At 37.8% G+C, this 19,186-nt stretch overlaps 1 protein-coding gene across 2 annotated transcripts in view; it reads left to right on the top strand.

The window, feature by feature from the left end:
- Window positions 1-7,075: 7,075 nt before the first annotated feature.
- The window catches only part of LOC134542691 (protein bicaudal C), an 84,632-nt gene continuing 72,521 nt past the window's right edge, over window positions 7,076-19,186 (top strand). Inside the window, exons 1-3 of one of the 2 annotated variants that reach the window (XM_063387157.1) lie at window positions 7,076-7,339; window positions 12,663-12,712; window positions 15,261-15,330. In XM_063387157.1, coding sequence (XP_063243227.1) covers window positions 7,141-7,339; window positions 12,663-12,712; window positions 15,261-15,330 — 319 coding nt within the window. In that variant the 5' untranslated portion in view covers window positions 7,076-7,140. The remainder of the gene's footprint in view (window positions 7,340-12,662; window positions 12,713-15,260; window positions 15,331-19,186) is intronic. The other variant, XM_063387156.1, reaches the window with a different exon arrangement.

The following is a 19,186-nucleotide window of genomic DNA, read 5'->3' as shown; positions in this document are numbered from 1 at the left end:
TTTGCGTATTTTTAATAAAAAAAATATACGAAATGCAGCATTAAAACTGCATACAAACAGTAATTCACATCTTAGTGCAACTGTTAAATATGTTTAAGTGCGTGTGCATTTGCGTGGCTAAAGTGTGGAGGAAGTCCATAGGAAAGGATACTAAATTATGTAATTAGTTTTTTGCACTAATTCTGTCACACTGATAAAAACAATTAGAGTTAAACACAGTTCGGATTCGAAAAAAGTTATTTCACTGTGATAATTCTTGCGGATGTCGCAAATTCACACACTAATATGCGTGATTATGACAACCTGAGCTAAGGCTTATCTTAGCCATAAACACCCGTAATCCACTTTAGTTCCATTACCCAACATACCTCTGTCTTGTCATTCAAGTGTCTCAACCCACCGGGAAGACCCGGAGGACACCCCGGTTGCCTGGCAACCGGACGGCGAGGTCGCAGCTCTCGAGCACGACGAGATCGACGTGCCCGGATGGTCACCGGATTTGAGTCGTCAATGACAGTTGAAGGACCTTTTTCAGAAGGGGAGGAGGAGGCCGCGGATCCCCATCACAACGAGTCCGAAGCGCCCTGGTGGCCGCTAGATCTGGATTTTAGTGAGTCCACATTCTCAATGTCAGTTGAGGAGCCAGTTTCGGAAGGGGAGGGGGAGCAAACCACAGGGAGATACATACATGATACCTAAACACTTTATTTAAGGAGTTTAACACTTTCGTACGGGTTGTGCACGTGGTGTGCGCCAGTATCAGGGCCCCCACATGGCCGGTGCTACCGTTGTTATGGCAACGGGGCCCATGGGTCTAGGGTGCCTGCGAAGGAAACAAAAAATAAATAAAAAAAAGTAGACAATTTTAAATAAATCATTGAAAACAATTAAACAGTAAGGCCTAAATTTAGTTACCGATGAAATATTACACCAGAGTAATATTATTCCGAATATGCTGTGCGTACAGAACGTGTCTAAATCTACAACTGTGAGTAAAAAAACCACCACCAATTGACGTAACACCATGTTGACAGTGCAGAACACTTACACTCATTTATTTGCCATTTTTCAAAATCAATTTGCATTGACAATCGAAACACTTGCTTAAAACTAGTTTTAATGTATTTTAAAAATAATTGTGAAAAGGTTAAAAAAAATATAACTAAAACAATATACATAAAGGAAAAAACATTTTTTATCTCTGTTAGAAAAAAAGGGTTGGGGGGGGGGGCATCTTGACTTCTAGCAACCGGGGCCCACAGAATGATGTGTGGGGTCTGGCCAGTATACTACTGTGGCGGACGTTTCCGTGTTGAACAAAGTCTCTAAAGCTAATACTAACGTACGTGCATGGAACCCTAACAATTTACTAAAGACGTTGGTTCCTTCCAGTGGTGGCACTAGGTACGTTGCTAGGGAAGGTCTCTTCCCGACGAGTGACGCGGCGGCCGTTTCCGTGTGGAACTCAATCCCCGAAGCTAATACTGAAGTGCATACATGAACCCTAACACTTTACTAGAGACATTAACATTTTCGTGCTGACTGTGCACGTGGTGTGCGGCACTATACTACCGTGGCGGACGTATTTCGTGTAGAGTCTTTTTCGTAGAGTGAATGATTAATGAAGTCCACGAAACGGTAATGGGAAACCGAATTTAAAATTTATTTTAAGCTCTAGTTACTCATATCATTGGCCGAATATCAAACCATGGACGAAAATATTTTTAATCAATCGTTATTTTAATAAGTGAATTTTTAATGAATTTTAGAATTTTTTCAGAGTTTTTTTTTTGGTCAAAAATCAAAGTATTTGTAATGGCGGCCAACATGTCATCATCGGCTTACTAGAGGCTGGTAGTAGATGAGTTTAAGCTTTTTTTTTTTTTGGACTTTTCATCATATTTATGAAATAAATATTTGTTACAAAAAAATTTTTTTTGTATCGATCAAGTATGGAGCCAAGTACATGAATCGATCGTTTCAATCAGTATATTAGTTGCAGACATTTAAAAAAAAATTAGTTTTGGTATTTTTTCCGATTTAATAGAAAAATAAATACAGACTTCCTAGATTGTGTTCAAATTTCAAGATGCCGGGCGCCCTGGCACTAAATAATTACTGTATTGTGACAGGTTAAAATTAAAATAACATGACGGTAGCACCCTATAATTGCTAAAACAATATGGTGGCCTCCAGAGGACTAAAACAAGAAGACGGCCTCCAGCATACGAAAACAAAATGGCGGGCATGACGTCATACTCGCTGGCGATATATCTAACTTTACATTAGTGGTGGGAGGTCAGTTAGACATGGGGAATGATCGGTCGTCATTAGTCGAAACATTTTTTATTAAAATTTTATTATTTTATTTTTTAATTTTAAAATTTTTCGTAATTTTCCAGCATACAAATTACGGATTTTTCAAGGTGGTGGCCATAATAATAATAATAGAAACTTGCAATGATAACGTCATACACATCCAAGATGGTGGGCGGAACGAAAAATGCAATAATTCTTGAATAAAAGTTAGCGACCGTAACGAAATGTGCTTCGGTGATGTCTTAATTCAATATGGTGGAATTTCGTTATTAAAATTTAATATATTAATTTTTAATAAATTTTAGATTTTTTCCTGATTTTCTAGCATAAAATTTATGGATTTTCAAGATGACGGGTGTAATGAAATGTGAAACGTTTCTATAATCCAAAATGGCGTGTGTGACGTAAGCAGTTTTATTAAAATTTTAATGAAATTATAATTCAATTTTTTAAATATTTATATTTTGTACATAAATTACATGTTTACTCTCATCGGGAATAGATCCGAGGACCGAAATCCTTTAAGTAACTAAACATTTGAGATAATAAATTTTTTATATATTTTTTTTCATTTCTTTGAAATTTTTGGTCGAAAATTAAAGATTTAATTTTTACGGTCAAGGTGAAGGACGTAACCTCGGCGGCTTATGGTAGATTGCTCTTAGGACTCATAAGCCGCTTTTAGGAATTTTAATTCTTTCTAAGACAAAAGTCTTTTGAGTTTTTTTCGCATTTTTAAGGAATAGAACGGGACATTTTTCCTAAAAACGGACATTTTCCTCTCGAAATAAGTACATTTCTAGGAATTTCAAGTCATTTTGAGTCATTTTTGAGGACTTTTGAAGGTTAAGGTCATCCAAGATGGCCGCCGTTTTGTCACTGGAGATGTAGGTTCCAAGGCAGCAGACACCGCCACCACCACCACACCCTGAACCCTGACTTAGGACCGGCTATCCTATACTACTTAACGCAAATTGTGTTTTCAACTAAATTTCTTGACGTGAATCACATGTAGTTTCCATACCCACCGCTAGAATCCGCTACCGGAACAACTACGTCGACTAACGAATCATTCCATTTGCAGAGCGAAAGGTTAAACTATGTAATGAAACTGCTCCGATATAAGTGAATAAGATTTGAGAAAATACTAAACACCAGCTTTGGATCTGATTTTTGACAAGGAATTGTATTTAAATACTGCCCATCTTGTTAAAATTTATTAAACATGTAATACTATAAAGTTTTTCTTTGTCTTTGTGAACTTTGATTTGTGCCATCCGCCACAGACGGCAGCGCCGTGGTTACAGAATTACGTTCTATGCGACTTCCGTTTCGTTCACGAAATCACGCCTACTAAATGCAGTGTAACGAGAGGGAAGCCTTCTTTTCACAGACGAGAGATCCAAACGTCCAATCGTGCATCTTCGGTTTTTTTTTTGTTCATTGTAACTCATGATAACTAATGGTCAACTAGGTTCGGTTAGCTACATTATAAATACTTTAAAACATTGTGGACGGTTGATTTGGTTAGGATAGCTACATTAAAGATACTGTGAAATCAAAAATCAAAAAAGCGAGCATGAACTTCGAGGAACTTCGGGTGTAGCTCTCTCGTCTGTGAAAAGAAGGCTTCCCGTAATGAGAACTGAGATGTTTACACATAAAAATTAAAAAAGAAAACGGTTAATGCTTCATTAAATTGTACAGAAATAGTAGTGAACAAAACAATAAAGAAAACTAGAATCAATGCATTTGTTATTGAAGATCGACACTTCGTGCGAAATGTTACTTTTGTAAAGGTGAGTTTCCCTTGCTCTGTGAGGTTGCTAGTTCCAGTGAGATTGATTACACAGGGTGAGTGAACTTTGATTTCTCCCTCACAAGAAGTAAAATCACACTTTTTCCTAGCCATTGTTACTATTTTGCAGTATTTCTACTTTTAAAAAAGTAAGCGAATTTTTACAAGTACTCGTCGGTGAAGTGTATACATTTATCCTCGGTACATAACGAGCAAACTCATGTTTTATAATGTTGTTCATGTTGCAAATAAACTTTTAATGCGAAACTCTGGCACGAAATTTAACGAAGAATTCTTAAAAATAATGCCGATTATAACAAATAACGTGATCTATACATAAAATAATTGCTTTTCAAACACCAAAATTTCTTTATGCGAATCACACATACTTTGTGTGCCCGCCGATAGAATTCGCTGCCTGAATCGTAAACATTGCTTGTCCCATTAAACGCAGATAGCAACTAGCAGCACGAAATAACAGGAAATTTTAAAATATCATAAACGACCCCGATAAAACCCCTTCTTTGGACTTGATTTTCGGCAAAGAATTTTATTAAAATTCTTCCGATATTGTTAATTATTCACTATACAGTTAATACTATAAAGTTTCCGCACACGTTAGAAATTATACTTCTATAAAATTACTAAAATATTAACATGAAACTTTTTTAAACACATTATAACACTAAGTATATTTTTGACGTGACAACGTCTAATAAATCGATGAACGCCGGCTATACGCACGAACAAGTGTCCCGTTACACACATCGTACTGTTACGATGTGTCCTGTTACGCTCATTGTACGCTTGCGCCGCATCTATCTCTCTTCCACTGAACTGGAACAACCATCGATTTGACATTTTCGAGGCACATTAAACTTGAAACACTCCCATTCGTTTCCTACTTTTCCCATCATCGTCATATCCTTAACAGAATAACACAGATTGGAAGAAGTTAAATAGCAAACATGTATAAAAGTTATAGTTAAAATAATCTCTTCGTTAAAGTAATAAACATATTTGAATTAATGAGTGCAAATAAAAGTAAATTTATTAATTAAATTGTAGATTTCATTTTATCTTTTTTATCCATACAAAATAGTGATAATTCAATAAAAATGATTCAATTTTATTCATAAAACTATGCAATCATTTCATCAATGTTTTGTTATGACGTTGTCACTTTAAACTATCGTCCGTAAACCGATTTTACAGACAACCAATTTTTATATTATTTTTCTTACTTAAACGACTGAAATTTCTCTAAATATTTCTTACAAACAAACCTTAACATTATTGAGCTGATTAAACATTTTTATTGCATTACATTTTATTATTATGATATAAAAATAGTAAAAAAAATATTCAAACAATGGCGATATATGAACCACGCTCTTGAAGTTACCAAGAATATGCCCTACCGCTGTGCTTATAAGCATTGTTGTAATTTATAAGGAGAATTTGTATTATATTCATTGTCAGGCCAGTTTTCTTAGGTATTTTAAAATTGTGATTACTTTTTACTATGAATATTTTGGTTTACTAAATACTTATATTCCATAGCAGTTTCACTATCATAAAGTTTCATTTGGCATAGCAATATGTTTGACATGTCCCCTAATGTTTACGGAAGTGACTGTATACGGGTTTATGTTGCTACACGTGCGTCCGCCACATTTTTGACACATTTTCGTTCGTCGACTTCCGTTAAATTTTCACAAAAATTACTCCTACCAAATTTCGTATACTGAGAGCTAAGATGTTTAAACATAAAAATATTACTAGTCATTACTTTAACAATTTCGTTGAAAAAACGAAAAAGAAATAAAATTATTTTGACGTGACAACGTCTAATAAATCGATGATCGCCGGCTGCACGCACGAAAAAGTGTCCCGTTACGCATTGTTCTGTTACGCTGTGTCCCGTTGCGCTGTGTCCAGTTACGCTCATTGTACGCTTGCGCCGCATCTATCTCTCTTCCACTCGACTGTTTATAAAGTGAAGTGAAAAGTTAATGTGGTTTTCATTGCTTATTACAACAACAATTTCGGCAATAAAGTTTAATTATTCTAGCATTTTAAAAATCTGATTACTAGTATAATTTCAAGTATTTATTCTTTTATTATTAAAATAAAAATGATTAAATTTAATTCATAAAGTATGCAGTCATTTAATCAATGTTTTGTTATGACATTTTCACGTTAAACTATCGTCCGTAAACCGACTTTACAAACAACGAATTTTTTTATTAATCTTGTCATGCTTACGGAGCCAGGCTTACAAGTTAAACTTAATCTACCTTACCGTTAAAATACATTACACGTGTACTTGCGGTACCGAAGACAGCACGCCTGCTAGTTCACTAAATACGAACAGACTCGCTCAGACGCTCAGTGCACGCCAACTCGCCGCTCGCTTTGATCCAGCGTTTTAAATGACCCGCCACTCGTTTACCATTTCTGTGTTTCGATTGGTCGTGTAAGTGCCCGTAGACAGTTGAAGTATGGAATTAATATATAAATATTATATTGCATGTAAGCAGAAAATAATTGCTTCATTTCGAAATTACATAAAAGAATCAACTTAATTCGAGAATAATAATTCAACCTCGCGTAAGCGGGTAACCTTATGAACGGGCTGCGAGTCACATGCGCCCTGTGTAATGAAGTCTCACTGAGCTATTGACGTCACGCGCATGAGCTTTTGCACTAGCGAGTAGTTAGTAAACGCACCCAATAGAACTGAATCATAATTATTGCAAAAGGTTTTTTTTTTATCCTATATGTATATAAATTTAAAATCGCAACCGTCGCACTATTGTGGTCCCAGCTACAAGGTAACGTTTCCCGAATGTTGAAACAAAGCACCAAGAGCAGCAGCACTGTAAGGATATCGAGGTGTAGCTGGTGTATCGATACGGGCCGGTGGCTAGTGTAGGCGCTCCCGCGGCAGGCGGCGCTGGCGGCGGCCGCCACTTGACGCGGCGAGCCGCACGGCCAGGCAGTCAGGCAGTCAGGCAGCGATGGCGAGCTGGGAGCAGGCGCGCGCGCAGCCAGACTGCGTGTCCGAGGTGTCGGACTGCGGCACGAGCCAGGGCAGCGCCTACGGGGACGGCCGCGAGGAGCTGGCGGAGCTGGCGGCGGCGCTGGGGCTGGCCGTGGGCGAGCTGTACGAGGACAGGTTCCGCGTCGACCGCCGCCGGCTGGAGCGCCTGCTGCAGGGTGAGCGACCCCTCCTGTGCTACTCCCGTGCTTGTCGTCGGGTCCCACACAGGGGCGCAACAACAAGGGGGGGGACAAGGGTATTTTGCCCCCCCCCCTTTAGAAATTTAGTTGTTGCGCCTCTGGTCCCACATTTTATTACCCGTTACTTCTTTTAAAGGCCGCGCAAGCGATGTGTTGATCATTGTAAACACTCGCGTGGCTTTTCACAACCTTGCCTGTTAAAGAAAACTCTAGGCGCAACACTAAATGTAAAGAGTCTTGCGTGCTTAATTTACAGTAAAATCCCTCAAATAAGAGCAATGAAAACAAAAATTGGAAATAACACGTTGTGTGAGATCAAGCGTTTACGCGATAACGTCTTCGATCGTTCCGTTAAAACGGGTTTTCAAGCGTCAAGTCTACATTGCAACAGTGTTGAAGGGTTGTCATTTTGAATATCATGGCTAATTTTTTTATACCTCTCTCTTTAAAAGAATTAATGTTTAATAACCAATTTTCCCGATTGATTTAAAACCTTCTAAAGGCCAGTTTCAACAAAAATAATTAAAACACTTGTGGCATGTTTTGTCCAATTTTTTTTTTCTCTCCAGAATGCGAAAGTCTCGCAGCAAGTAGGTAAACTCGTTGGCCGCCCATTAACTCGTACTGCCCTGTCTGCGATGAGTGTTATGCATGTTAGGTCGTAACAGAAGAAACACTGTCAGTTCGCAGAGTTATGCACTGTAGAAATTCTACTTGATGACGAGAGGCAATTCCGTGGGGAAAAAAGTTAAAACTCATAAAAAACTAAAAAAATATTGAAGTGAAGATGATTGAAATTGTTATAATAATTAAATAACAGGGATTGCAATAATTATAATAATTAAATAACAGGGATTTCAATAATTTTCTACCAATATTTACTGGTTTTCAAATCGGTTGTCTACACAGTTAATTATGTACACACGATTTTTAAATATTTAATTAAAAAACTTAATAAAACACTTAAAAAAACATGAGACTAGTAAACACCACGATAGAGAATTGTTTTAATTTCGATTATATTTAATTAACCAGTTGGTACAATTGGCAAAATTTATTTTCTTGTTTCCATGACGCAACAAAAAATAGCACGTGGAAAAATTTGTTTTGCTCCTTTCGATTTCAGAACTTTAAATCCACGTTAAGCACGACCATATGATAAGCTATGCTTATTAACTGCATTGTCTTCTTACCGGACCAGTTGGCACTAAGACCAGGAGAGGGGGGGGGGGGGGAGGGCAAATGTATAGGCTGACTATGGCCACTAAAATAAAATGGTGCTGTTGAGAAATGCTTACATCAAAAATTAAGTTTTAAAAATAAAGTAAACATAAACATAATAACTAAAATAAAAAAAAATATTTTACAAACATTATTAGTTCAGAATGTATGGAATGGTGTATAAACGGAGTGGCGTATTGAATATAATTTCAAACTATTATACGTTGGAAAATTTTGGACAATTTTGAATTATCTTGGTAGCAATGAAATAAGCATGCTACCACTACCAAGTGCACATGTGCAGGCGTGTGCTCGTGTGTGTGTTTTGCAATAAAAACTGACGTTATGATTTTCCTCACTCATACTTTGTGGCTATGCAGTTTTCAAGTTTTGAAACAAAAGATTAAGCCCTTTAATGTAGGTAGTGTTTTGGTTGTTTCGTATTGGAAAACAGATAATCTGAAACATTTATGGAGAATATACCCAGCCACGAACGACCCAAAAAAAAAAATCAAGGTAGCCAACATTTTCTTTCAAAAAGTTAACGACTTTAAGGTTGTTACGTTGCCGATAAATACAGCACAGTTTTCTGATTTCCAAAGAAATGAAGAGAGTTAGTTACAACATGAGTTGAGAATGTTAAATCTTCCTTGCTTTGCGGCTAGGGCGTGTTCCAATGCCGCTCCGTACGTCCTGACCTTGGTTTACCTTCGCTGCTCGCATCCCATCACCCGGGCGCCAGCGCTTCCATGACGTCCCTGATGGCCTCGCCACCAATACGTTCCTTACTGCTCATCCAGTTGTATTTTAGAATAAAATATTAAAGTAATCAGTTGTGTGTGTGATGCAAAGCTGCAACCTAAATGAATGGATAGACATAAAATGCAGCATCGTCTGGAATCTCGCCACAAAAGGCAGGTATCGGAAAGCTGCTCGCCTTAGGACGGCGTCACTGCTAACTTATCAACTTGACTCTGCAACCTTTGGGCCGAGGTTAGTCCGACTTCAGCACGCCTTGTTGCATCCATCTTCAACGGGCGATTGACAACGTAGCCCTTGAAGATGGTTCAACTTTCAAAATATATATATTTCATTTCATTGACATTCAGCCATTCAAAAGGGCCACAAGTTTAACAGTGTTAAATGTAAAAATAAAATGATGACCTGGGAAGAGACACACACCCTTAATGTCTTAAGCGTGATGTGCATTTTATTCATCAATTAGTAGGCTATTAATAATCTTTATCACTAACATTAATTAAATGTAAGGAATGGAATTAGCATGTATTAATTCTAAGCACAATCAATTCTTAGTTGGATTTGTTTGATTTTTCAGACTGGCAGTGGCCCTCAATCCAGGCTAAGGGAGAAGGAGTAGTAGGGAGGGGGGTGGGGTGGGAGGTAGGTAGGTTTGTAAAATTCCTGTGCCTCCATTGAGTTTCAAGATTTTTTTTTTTTTTTTTAATGCACGAGTTTACACTGACTGAGCAGATCTTAGCTCTATCCGCCGGCTCTATCCGCCGGCTCTATCCGGTCGCCCGGCACAGCGAACTTGGAACAACAACAGCCTAACTCATTCCACCCAAATACGGCAATTTCCAACCAAGTTTTAATATTTTTACAAGGGAATGAGCAGTAATAACGTTAGAGCAGTTACATGGTGACCTGCATACATGTGTTTACTATCAATAAAATTAAATTTTGAGTGTGAACCATCGTACAGCTTGTCCCAGGAGCTCGGAAGTCCTCCAATGTGTGATTTTCACGTTGTATTATTTTTTTTCCTCAAAAACTTTGGAAGGTACATATGTATCAGCTCTATCGGTACCAACGGCCAAAGTGTCCGAAAAAACAAATGTTGTGATATACTCCATGAAAATCACACATTGGAGAACTTCAGAGCTCTTGGGACAAGCTGTACGATGGTTCACACTCAAAATTCAATTTTATTGATAGTTAACACATGTATGTAGGTCACCGTGTAACTGCTCTAACGTTATGACTGCTCATTCTCTTGTAAAAAATATTAAAACTTGGTTGGAAATTGCCGTATTTGGGTGGAATGAGTTAGGCTGTTGTTGTCCCAAGCTCACTGTGCCGGGCGGCCGGATAGAGCTAAGTTCTGCTCAGTTGATACGTGCAGGTTACACAGAGAAGTTTAGTCTTCAGGTTTATTTTTAAACTGTGGGGTTTGAAGTAATGTGTTTTAAGTAATGAAGAGGAGCCTGACGGAAGTTAATTTACCCCGGGCTTTTGGGCGGCCCAGTCTATAGACATGTTGTGTAATTTATTATTTATTATATGTTCAAAAGCTTTACGTTAAACGACCAGACACTCGATCCTTAATCGACACTTCTGTAATATTGGTTCAGAGACATTATAGTTTAGTGGGACTCGAACCAGTTCCCCTCGCCGTTGACGCGGTAAGGAGGTGGCGCTGTTGACGTGAAGCGTTGCACGCGAGCCCTGGGGCTAGTTGGTTCTGACGTGTCCACGTGTTAGGGGCGTGCCTCCCATTTCAGGTCATGATTTTATATTTACATTAATCACTGATCAACTTTTAGACTTTTTCATTTGTTTAACTTTCACGAAATGAAAAATATATACAGCGCATACTTTTTGCATAATTAGCTGCCAAAGTTACATTTTTAACGTTTTTGGGTTGTACAAATAAGGAGAATTTAATTTATTGCAGAACTGAAACTTTTTAGGTTTAACTGCCGTGACACTGGCAACTTCATGGTATGGTTAGCATTTCTATCACAAAAACTCATTACATGTTTCTTGGCTGTCAAAATCTTTACAAATTTGAGAATTTTGAAATGCCAGGTAAAATTAATATTTTCTGAACGCATTTCTTAATGGCGCTTTCACAACATACGTGTACCGAATACAAAGACCTTTTTTTACGTCTTAAGTAGCGACTGCCTGAAACTGCGAGTTTCGAACCCGGGACTTCAGACTTCTGCTATTAGTGCGTATGGCCAACTCCTAGACGCTTTACGACACGCATACGGAGACGGATCTCACGGGAAAGTTTCCACAATAGCATGTCTCGTACGGATTAAGTTCGGCAATACTGGGTTCTTAAGTTTACGTTGCTCCGTGTGACCGATAGAAGCATTGTATTTGGCTGCGGGGGTAGCCATATTTATGTTCTAAATACGTTAAAAATAGTTTAAAGTAGAAGAATAGCTAGTGTCTTATTACTTTGTCATTAATTTTTTTATTCGTGCAAATTCTGCCTATGCTACGATCTCTTAAGCGTTATATATATATTATTAAATATCTCGTAACCTTCAAATGCAATTTAATTGGCTGCCATTTAAGTTCCCGTGCATTGTGACGCGATATTGAAATGTTGCTGGAGTTCAGTCTCCGTTTATGTGAACAGTCTTGTTTCCGTGCCTTTGTGCAACGTGCCTTGACGTCTTCGCTCCGCTCTTCTGCTTGTGCCTAAGTCACAGCGCTGTGACAGCGTGTCCTCGCAGATGTGCGCGAAGCACAGACGTGCGTGCTGCAGATGGCGCTTGTAACTTAGCAGGGCTGCGTTTCCGGACTTACGTTAAACGTAAATATTTTCTTTTGGAATAATTCCTTACCACCCATGAAATTTGTGTCCAGCTATTTTCGAACATTTCAAACAGCGCCTCCCTTACTGGGAAGCAGTAGGCATTCTACAGTTAATATAGCGCCTATAGCTATTTGCGGCTGGCACAAACAAAAATACTTTTTTATTTTTTGCATTTTTGATTAATTATTAATCATCATTGTACTGACATAGACTATACAATCCAGGTGTTGGAAACTTTGTGAAGTAGAAAAAAGTTCATAAATGTTGATGCATTTATTTAACATACTTGACATTCCACTTTTGTTTACATTGGAAATGATGTAACGGTCTAGGTATGTGAATAAGTAATACCTAGTCAATTTATGAAAAAAAAAATCCTAGTTGAGACATCAGAATTATAGTTTATTCAAATTACTTTACATTAAAAAAATATTATTCATATCATTACTGGCTTATAAATTTTTTTCTTTGGGATGTTTGTTTGATATAAATTTTATTTTTCAGGTGAACATGAGAACGGAAATGGACAAACTGCAGACGCATTCTTCCAGAAGGTGAGTCAACTTCAGGTACTTTACGTTCAATTACTGATACAGAAGTGCATTAAATTATTACGCGGACAGGGTCTTAGGTTTGGTTATAAACACCGCAAGAAACGCAGCGCCGCAACAACGTAACATGCAACCAACGCAAAAAAAAAAATTGTTTTTAAAGCAACTTGCAAAAGTCACCAACCCTATAACTAAAAACAGTAGAAAACTAATTTCTACGCCGGGTTTCTTTCGATAACTCATTTATCATGAAAACAAAAAATCAATTTGATTTAAAAGTGATATATTTCACTGTTTGAATGTTTAACTAATTTAAACATGTATAATAAAAAAAGACAGTTTTTCAGTACTCGCCAGAGATGTATAACATCTAAACTCAATAACGAGCAAATGCATGTGCTCTCATGTTGCAAGAACACTTATAATGCTAAACTGGGGCACGAAATTGAACGTCGAATTCTTTAAAATACTGACGACCGTGATAAATATACAAAAATTGTATTTTAAAACTACATTTCTTGACGTAAATCACACGTAGTTTACGCACACACCACTGGAATTCACTGTCAGGGCAGCTATTTAATCATTCGATTAGCATACCGAAATTTTAAACTCTATATTGAGAAAGATCCAATAAAAGTGAAAAAGACTTGAAAAAAAAATACTAAACCCCAGCTTTGGATCCGATTTGAAGCACAATAAATTATTTTAATATACTGGCCATCTTGTTAAAATTCGTTAACCGGTCAATACCATATAGTTTCCCAATGGTTCGCGCCATCCCCCGCCAGATGGTAGCACCGTGATTACATATTTCCGTTCCATTACTTCCGTTCCTTTCACGAAAATATTCTTGCCAAATGCCGCATAAAAACAGGTAAGATGTTACTCATCAATAACATCGCGGGCGTTATGTAACACTTATCTTCTAATATGGCCGTCGAAAACTCAAGCCAGAACGCAAGAAAGTTGTAAGTTGAGTACTTCCGTTGTGTCATTGTGCCTCGCGTAGTGAACAGTTCATGAACCAGGCCTCAACTGCCGAGTGGCTCGAGCCAACAAGGCGACGTCTCTTCGCGTGGAGTGGTCGGTTCACTCGCCTGCAGCCAGGCGGGTCCTGGGTTCGATTCCCGGCGGGGTCGCGCCGCGAGAGGGAGACTTGGCGGACGTTTCCGTGGGCCGGTGCTCGCTCTCGTATGCCGTCGCTGCTACACGAGCACATCTTCCTCGGCAGTCTCCAGCGACCTCGATGTCGAGACGTTCATTCCGAAGCCCCGACGTCCTAGTAGCCATGTCAAGTCTCAATCGCCATTTTCTTTTTTTTTGTCGCTAATTTTGGTGTTTTACTAAGAGCTGCTTTGAAACTGTGATTAGAAGTTAATTTGGTTGAATTGTTAACCCAGAAAATTACTTTTTTTTTAACCTTTACTAAGAAAGGCTTAACCGAAATATTTTTTTTTTTGTTTTATTGCACACAAGACTTTTTTTTGGTCAGCACGAAGACATGGAAAAGTGCGTCTTCGGTTTCAGCCTCCGATTCAAAGCTTTCTGATTGATTGATTGATTGATTGATTGATTGCTACACTTGCTATTGGGCTTCCGCCCGGTGTCGAGTCCTCCCTCTCTACTCTACCAATTTCTGAAGCCTCTTCCTCAAACCCTTTACTCTTCTCACATCCAGCATCTTTCCCTCAATCCTGTTCCACTACCTCCCTGTCCTCGCCAGGAATACTTACCTTCCGCTTTCCGTTCTTCTCCACTCTCTCTCTCTGGATCTTCCACCCATGATCCCTCCTCCCTCAACCTGTCTCCCAGTGTCCCCCGGCTGGAGGTTGTTCTCGACACTTGGGTTTGACTGCAGCAACAAGTTTCAGTTGGGCATTGGGCATGTGTTAGGCAGACCTAGCCTCATGTCTCCACGGGCCTCCTCGCGTGTCAGACAGCTCCAGCCTCGCATACGTACTGTCAGTGGGATGCCTACCCTGAGAAGATACACACACCCAGCACTTTGAAGTGACGGTAGCTGCAGAAATTGCCACTTCAACTGTGGACACGAATCAGAAAAACGGCAGGAATTTAATACCGTATAAACATCACCACAGATATATATATATATATATATATATATATATATATATGCTATGTTCTAAACTTTTAACACTTCCTGAATATTTAAAGACCCCACGCTTTAATACTTAATTTTACAACAACAGTTTAGAATCACAGAAATCATCTCGGATCACTCTGTATTTCAAAACGCAAAAATTAAAACTGATTTCCAAGGGCTAGTGTTGCCATTAATACTTCAGCTAGGCCGTAGGTGGCTTAATTATGCTCACCTCGATTTTAGTGTGAATTTTCTACCAGGGTATTTTGCCTGAGTTATCTGTATAACGTTTGTTTTTCATTGAAAATCTGCGATAGATTTTAAATAGTGGATTATATTAAAAATTCTCTTGATGTATCGTTCTTCCTACTACACATACGGATCAAGTTATGTTCCGAGGATAATGTCATGCATGTTGAGGTGTTCGTAACTGTCTTGTTTCAGATAATGAAAGATACGCTAACTCACATAGCATGGCCTTCGCGACTGAAGATAGGTGCAAAATCCAAAAAAGGTAAGTCTTGCATTATTTCATTTTTTCGGTTAAAACTGTTTTTTTTTCTCGTTTTATTACGGTGTATTGAAACTTTGAGAGATTACCGAAGAAAAATGTTTAGGCTAAGGTTAAGTTATTTCTTTGGCATTTATTTTCGCAAATTTTCTCCTAATTCATGATTGATGCTTTGCGTTAACTTTTGGGTGATTATAAATTATTTCTTTTTGTAAATGTATAGGAAATTCTGGCATGTGAAAATCAAAACACAGGAGTAAAAAGGGGTCTAATTTGTGTTGCACGCATTCTATGCTCCAATGCATAAAATAAGCTCACAAGTAATTATATTGTCATAAAAGTAAACATGGAATCTACAAATTAAAATTTAATAATTTGCAAATGTTTTCTACAATTAAAATGTTTCGTATCATAAACAAAATACTTAAGTTTTTTTTCCTGCTGCCGTTCAGTGTTTGGTAAATCATGAAGTCAACTCTAACTGACAATGTTATAACGCTGATAGAAGATACCTACTTCATTTATGGGGTTGGAGGTAGCTTTATTTTATCGGAATCTCTGATATACAGTCACTTTTGAAGTCAAATTGTGAAAAATTTTACTGAACTCGAATAAAACTGGATTTTAAGTAATTTCGAAGAAAGACTGCCTATTGTAGCGGTAACCGTCGTACGACTTCCGGAAAATTGTTACATAGTTTTTAATTCATGGTACATAGACCCCAAAACCATCGCAAACTCAAAAGTTTCTGTACCTATACATTTATCACATTTTTTATATGGACACTATAACTGCCGTAATTCTTAATTTTGCAAAAATCACTTCCAATCTGATGTAGGTATTAAATATAATAGTGGAAAATCGGGTCGTGTTCGTTAATGAGCAAAATTCGACCAAAGGGGTAGAAATGGGATAGGTTACAATTATAGCTCGTAGGAGTAATAACAAAAACTTTTGTCTAAATATATTTTGATACGACCAACCATAAATTCAAGAGATGGAAAAATCAATGGTTGGAGGACAAAAATATTAATATCTTTTAGTAGGCACACAATTGAATCCGTTCAAATTTTATCTTATCAAATCTTATAATTTTTATCGAAAACTTTGGTCTGAAACAAATTTTAACAGATAAACCATTACTACAAGGGGTAAAAAAATCGGGGATAGAATTTAAAAAAAAATGGTTGTCTGTAAAGTCGGTTTACGGACGATAGTTTAACGTGACAACGTCATAACAAAACATTGATGAAATGATTGCATACTTTTATGAATAAAATTGAATCATTTTTATTTTAATAATAAAAGAATAAATACTTGAAATTATACTAGTAATCAGATTTTTTAAAATGCAAGAATAATTAACCTTTATTGCCGAAATTGTTGTTGTAATAAGCAATCAAAACCACAGATTAAAATTCGTCGAGAATATTTTACGCTTTTATGTCTTCCAGTGCTCAAAATGATACGCAATTGTGGCCCCGGCACGAAATTTTATTTATAATTAATTAATAATAACGCCCCTCGCGATAAACAAAGGAAAATATGTATTAACGAGTGCCTGGTTCCCGCGGCAGCTGATAGAGAGCACGATTCGTTCGGTTCGTGTCCGTCACCGTAGATAGCAGCACCGTAGGGGAATAATATTAGTTCATTATTATAATACGATTTTATAACAAATACGCATCCCAAATACACCAAACTTATTTATAATGTGTTATGATATTTTTTAAAACATTGTACAAAAGATGCGGGGTGTAATTTGAATTGTGTAACTGTAAAACACCATTGTTCGTTAAAAACGTATTTGAAAATTCAACATTACATTTAAATAACAGTACCAATTGTGCTGAAAATCGGACGATCGTTAAGTTATATAATATTAATAATTCAAACGACGAAAACATGATTGAAAAATCAAATCCATTGTTGTTCCAATAGAGTGGAAGAGAGATACGGTGCATTCGTACAATGAGCGTAACGGAACATATCCGTAATGGAAGAAATTGCGTTACGGGACACTTTTTCGTGCGCGCAGCCGGCGTTCATAGATTTATTAGATGTTGTCACGTCAAAAAAAACATTATTTCCGTACCATGTACACTATTAAGTCAGTTTTTATTTATTCTAACACTTCAAAATATATTTCGTTAACTTAAGTGTGAAACAATATTTTATACAACCAAACATTGCTGCAAGGGTGTGGAAATAAGAATGGTTGAAAGACAAAAAAATTAAATATTAGGTTTACTATCAAATCCGTTATTCATTGTAAAAATTCTAAAAATTATCTAAAACCTTTGGTTGAAACAATTTTTTAATACAATTGTCATGACAACAATCCTAAAGATAGTAGCACCATCGCACAAAAATGGAACTGCTTTTATAATTTTCAAGTTGCGATTATTTCTAATGACCAATAAAGTGTACAAAATGTATTCCAGTATAGTTCAGCTATTATAAAGTTTCATTCGGCACATCAATAAGTTTGGTGCGTTCCTCGATGTATGAATTAATTGTGCCAGTTGAAGGACCACCATCTGGACGAAATAAAGGAAAAAGTGAGCTTTGCGCATGCGCAGAATTCTGGCTAAACACCGGCAATGGATATGACACCAAAATCCCTTTTCTAAAAATAAGGGACTATCCGTGTCCTATTGTGCACTATGAATCCGGTTAGAGTACGGGTTTAGCATATTCAACATCTAAACCCTTGGAATATCGGTCAAATAACTCTTCCACAGCCAGTTAAGTTCAAGCAAAAACTCAACAGATCAATTGGTGTAACGCCTTACTTTGCCTTAAGTTAAGATTGTGTTAGCCGCCCTTTGTGTACATAAAAAATTCCCAGTGACGCCACCGATCCATCATATTGCCATCCGGGGCAGTTAGTGTGTGCGAGACCATAAACCGAAGTTTCTATAACTCACTTAGTGCATTGTAAATCAGGTGCACCCCACACTTTTGTAAAATCACTTGGATCAACGGGCGAGGCGCGTGTCTTGTTGGATAAGACGGGCCTGTGTGTGCGCTGGTAGGTTGTGTAATGCTATATAAATTACGTGTACCTAATTCGGCGGGGGAGAGAAGCTCCCCACCAGCTAGATCGGCTAGCTGGCGTGATGTAGTGTCATGTTGGTGTGCATTAGAGGCTGGATAGTGTGCTGTAATTTCAAGTGACCTAGTTAAACTCGGGTGTGGCGTGTACTGTAAATCTGTGCGAGCCGCTCCTCCGAACCCCTAGGAACACAGAACATGCATGGGTAGTTAGCCCATATGTGCATGTAATAGGTAGTCCTGGCCGACAATCGCACAGGCATATCATCGTGTGGTCGTGTTGATGAACGAAAAAAGAAAATACATAGGTTAGTACTCTACTGGCCGCCTTAGGGACCGAACTATTGCGTTCCAATATAGTTCGGTCAAAGTTAGGCTGAGCCAGTATTGCTGTAGCTAGCCCCCAGGCTGTTGTCTTCTACACCTGAAAAATAGAATGTGAAATTAATAATTAAAGGTCGTCCTATTCTATAATTGTTCGAGCAGAGAGATGCCCTCGTCCAGGTTTATTTTATTATAAATTTTTGAATAATTTTTTTAATAATTTTTATTTTTATTATTTTATATTTTTTATTATTTTATATTTTTTATTATTATTTTATTTCTTTTTGTAATTAAATCTAAATTAAAAACTACTATACAAGCCCCCAGAGCCCTGCCCTGACAGGCATGCATGCCTCTCGGCCCGGATCCCCAGCGAGGGCTGGGGCAGCTCCCTCTGCCAGTTCACCTGCATGATTCTGCCTTGACAAGGTGCTACGACGTGTGTGTGGATTGTCGCGCGTGTTGTAGTGGTGTGACT

Source organism: Bacillus rossius (assembly GCF_032445375.1).
Source record: "Bacillus rossius redtenbacheri isolate Brsri chromosome 9 unlocalized genomic scaffold, Brsri_v3 Brsri_v3_scf9_1, whole genome shotgun sequence".
Classification (NCBI taxonomy): domain Eukaryota; kingdom Metazoa; phylum Arthropoda; class Insecta; order Phasmatodea; family Bacillidae; genus Bacillus; species Bacillus rossius.
This window is presented reverse-complemented; position numbering and strand designations above follow the sequence as displayed.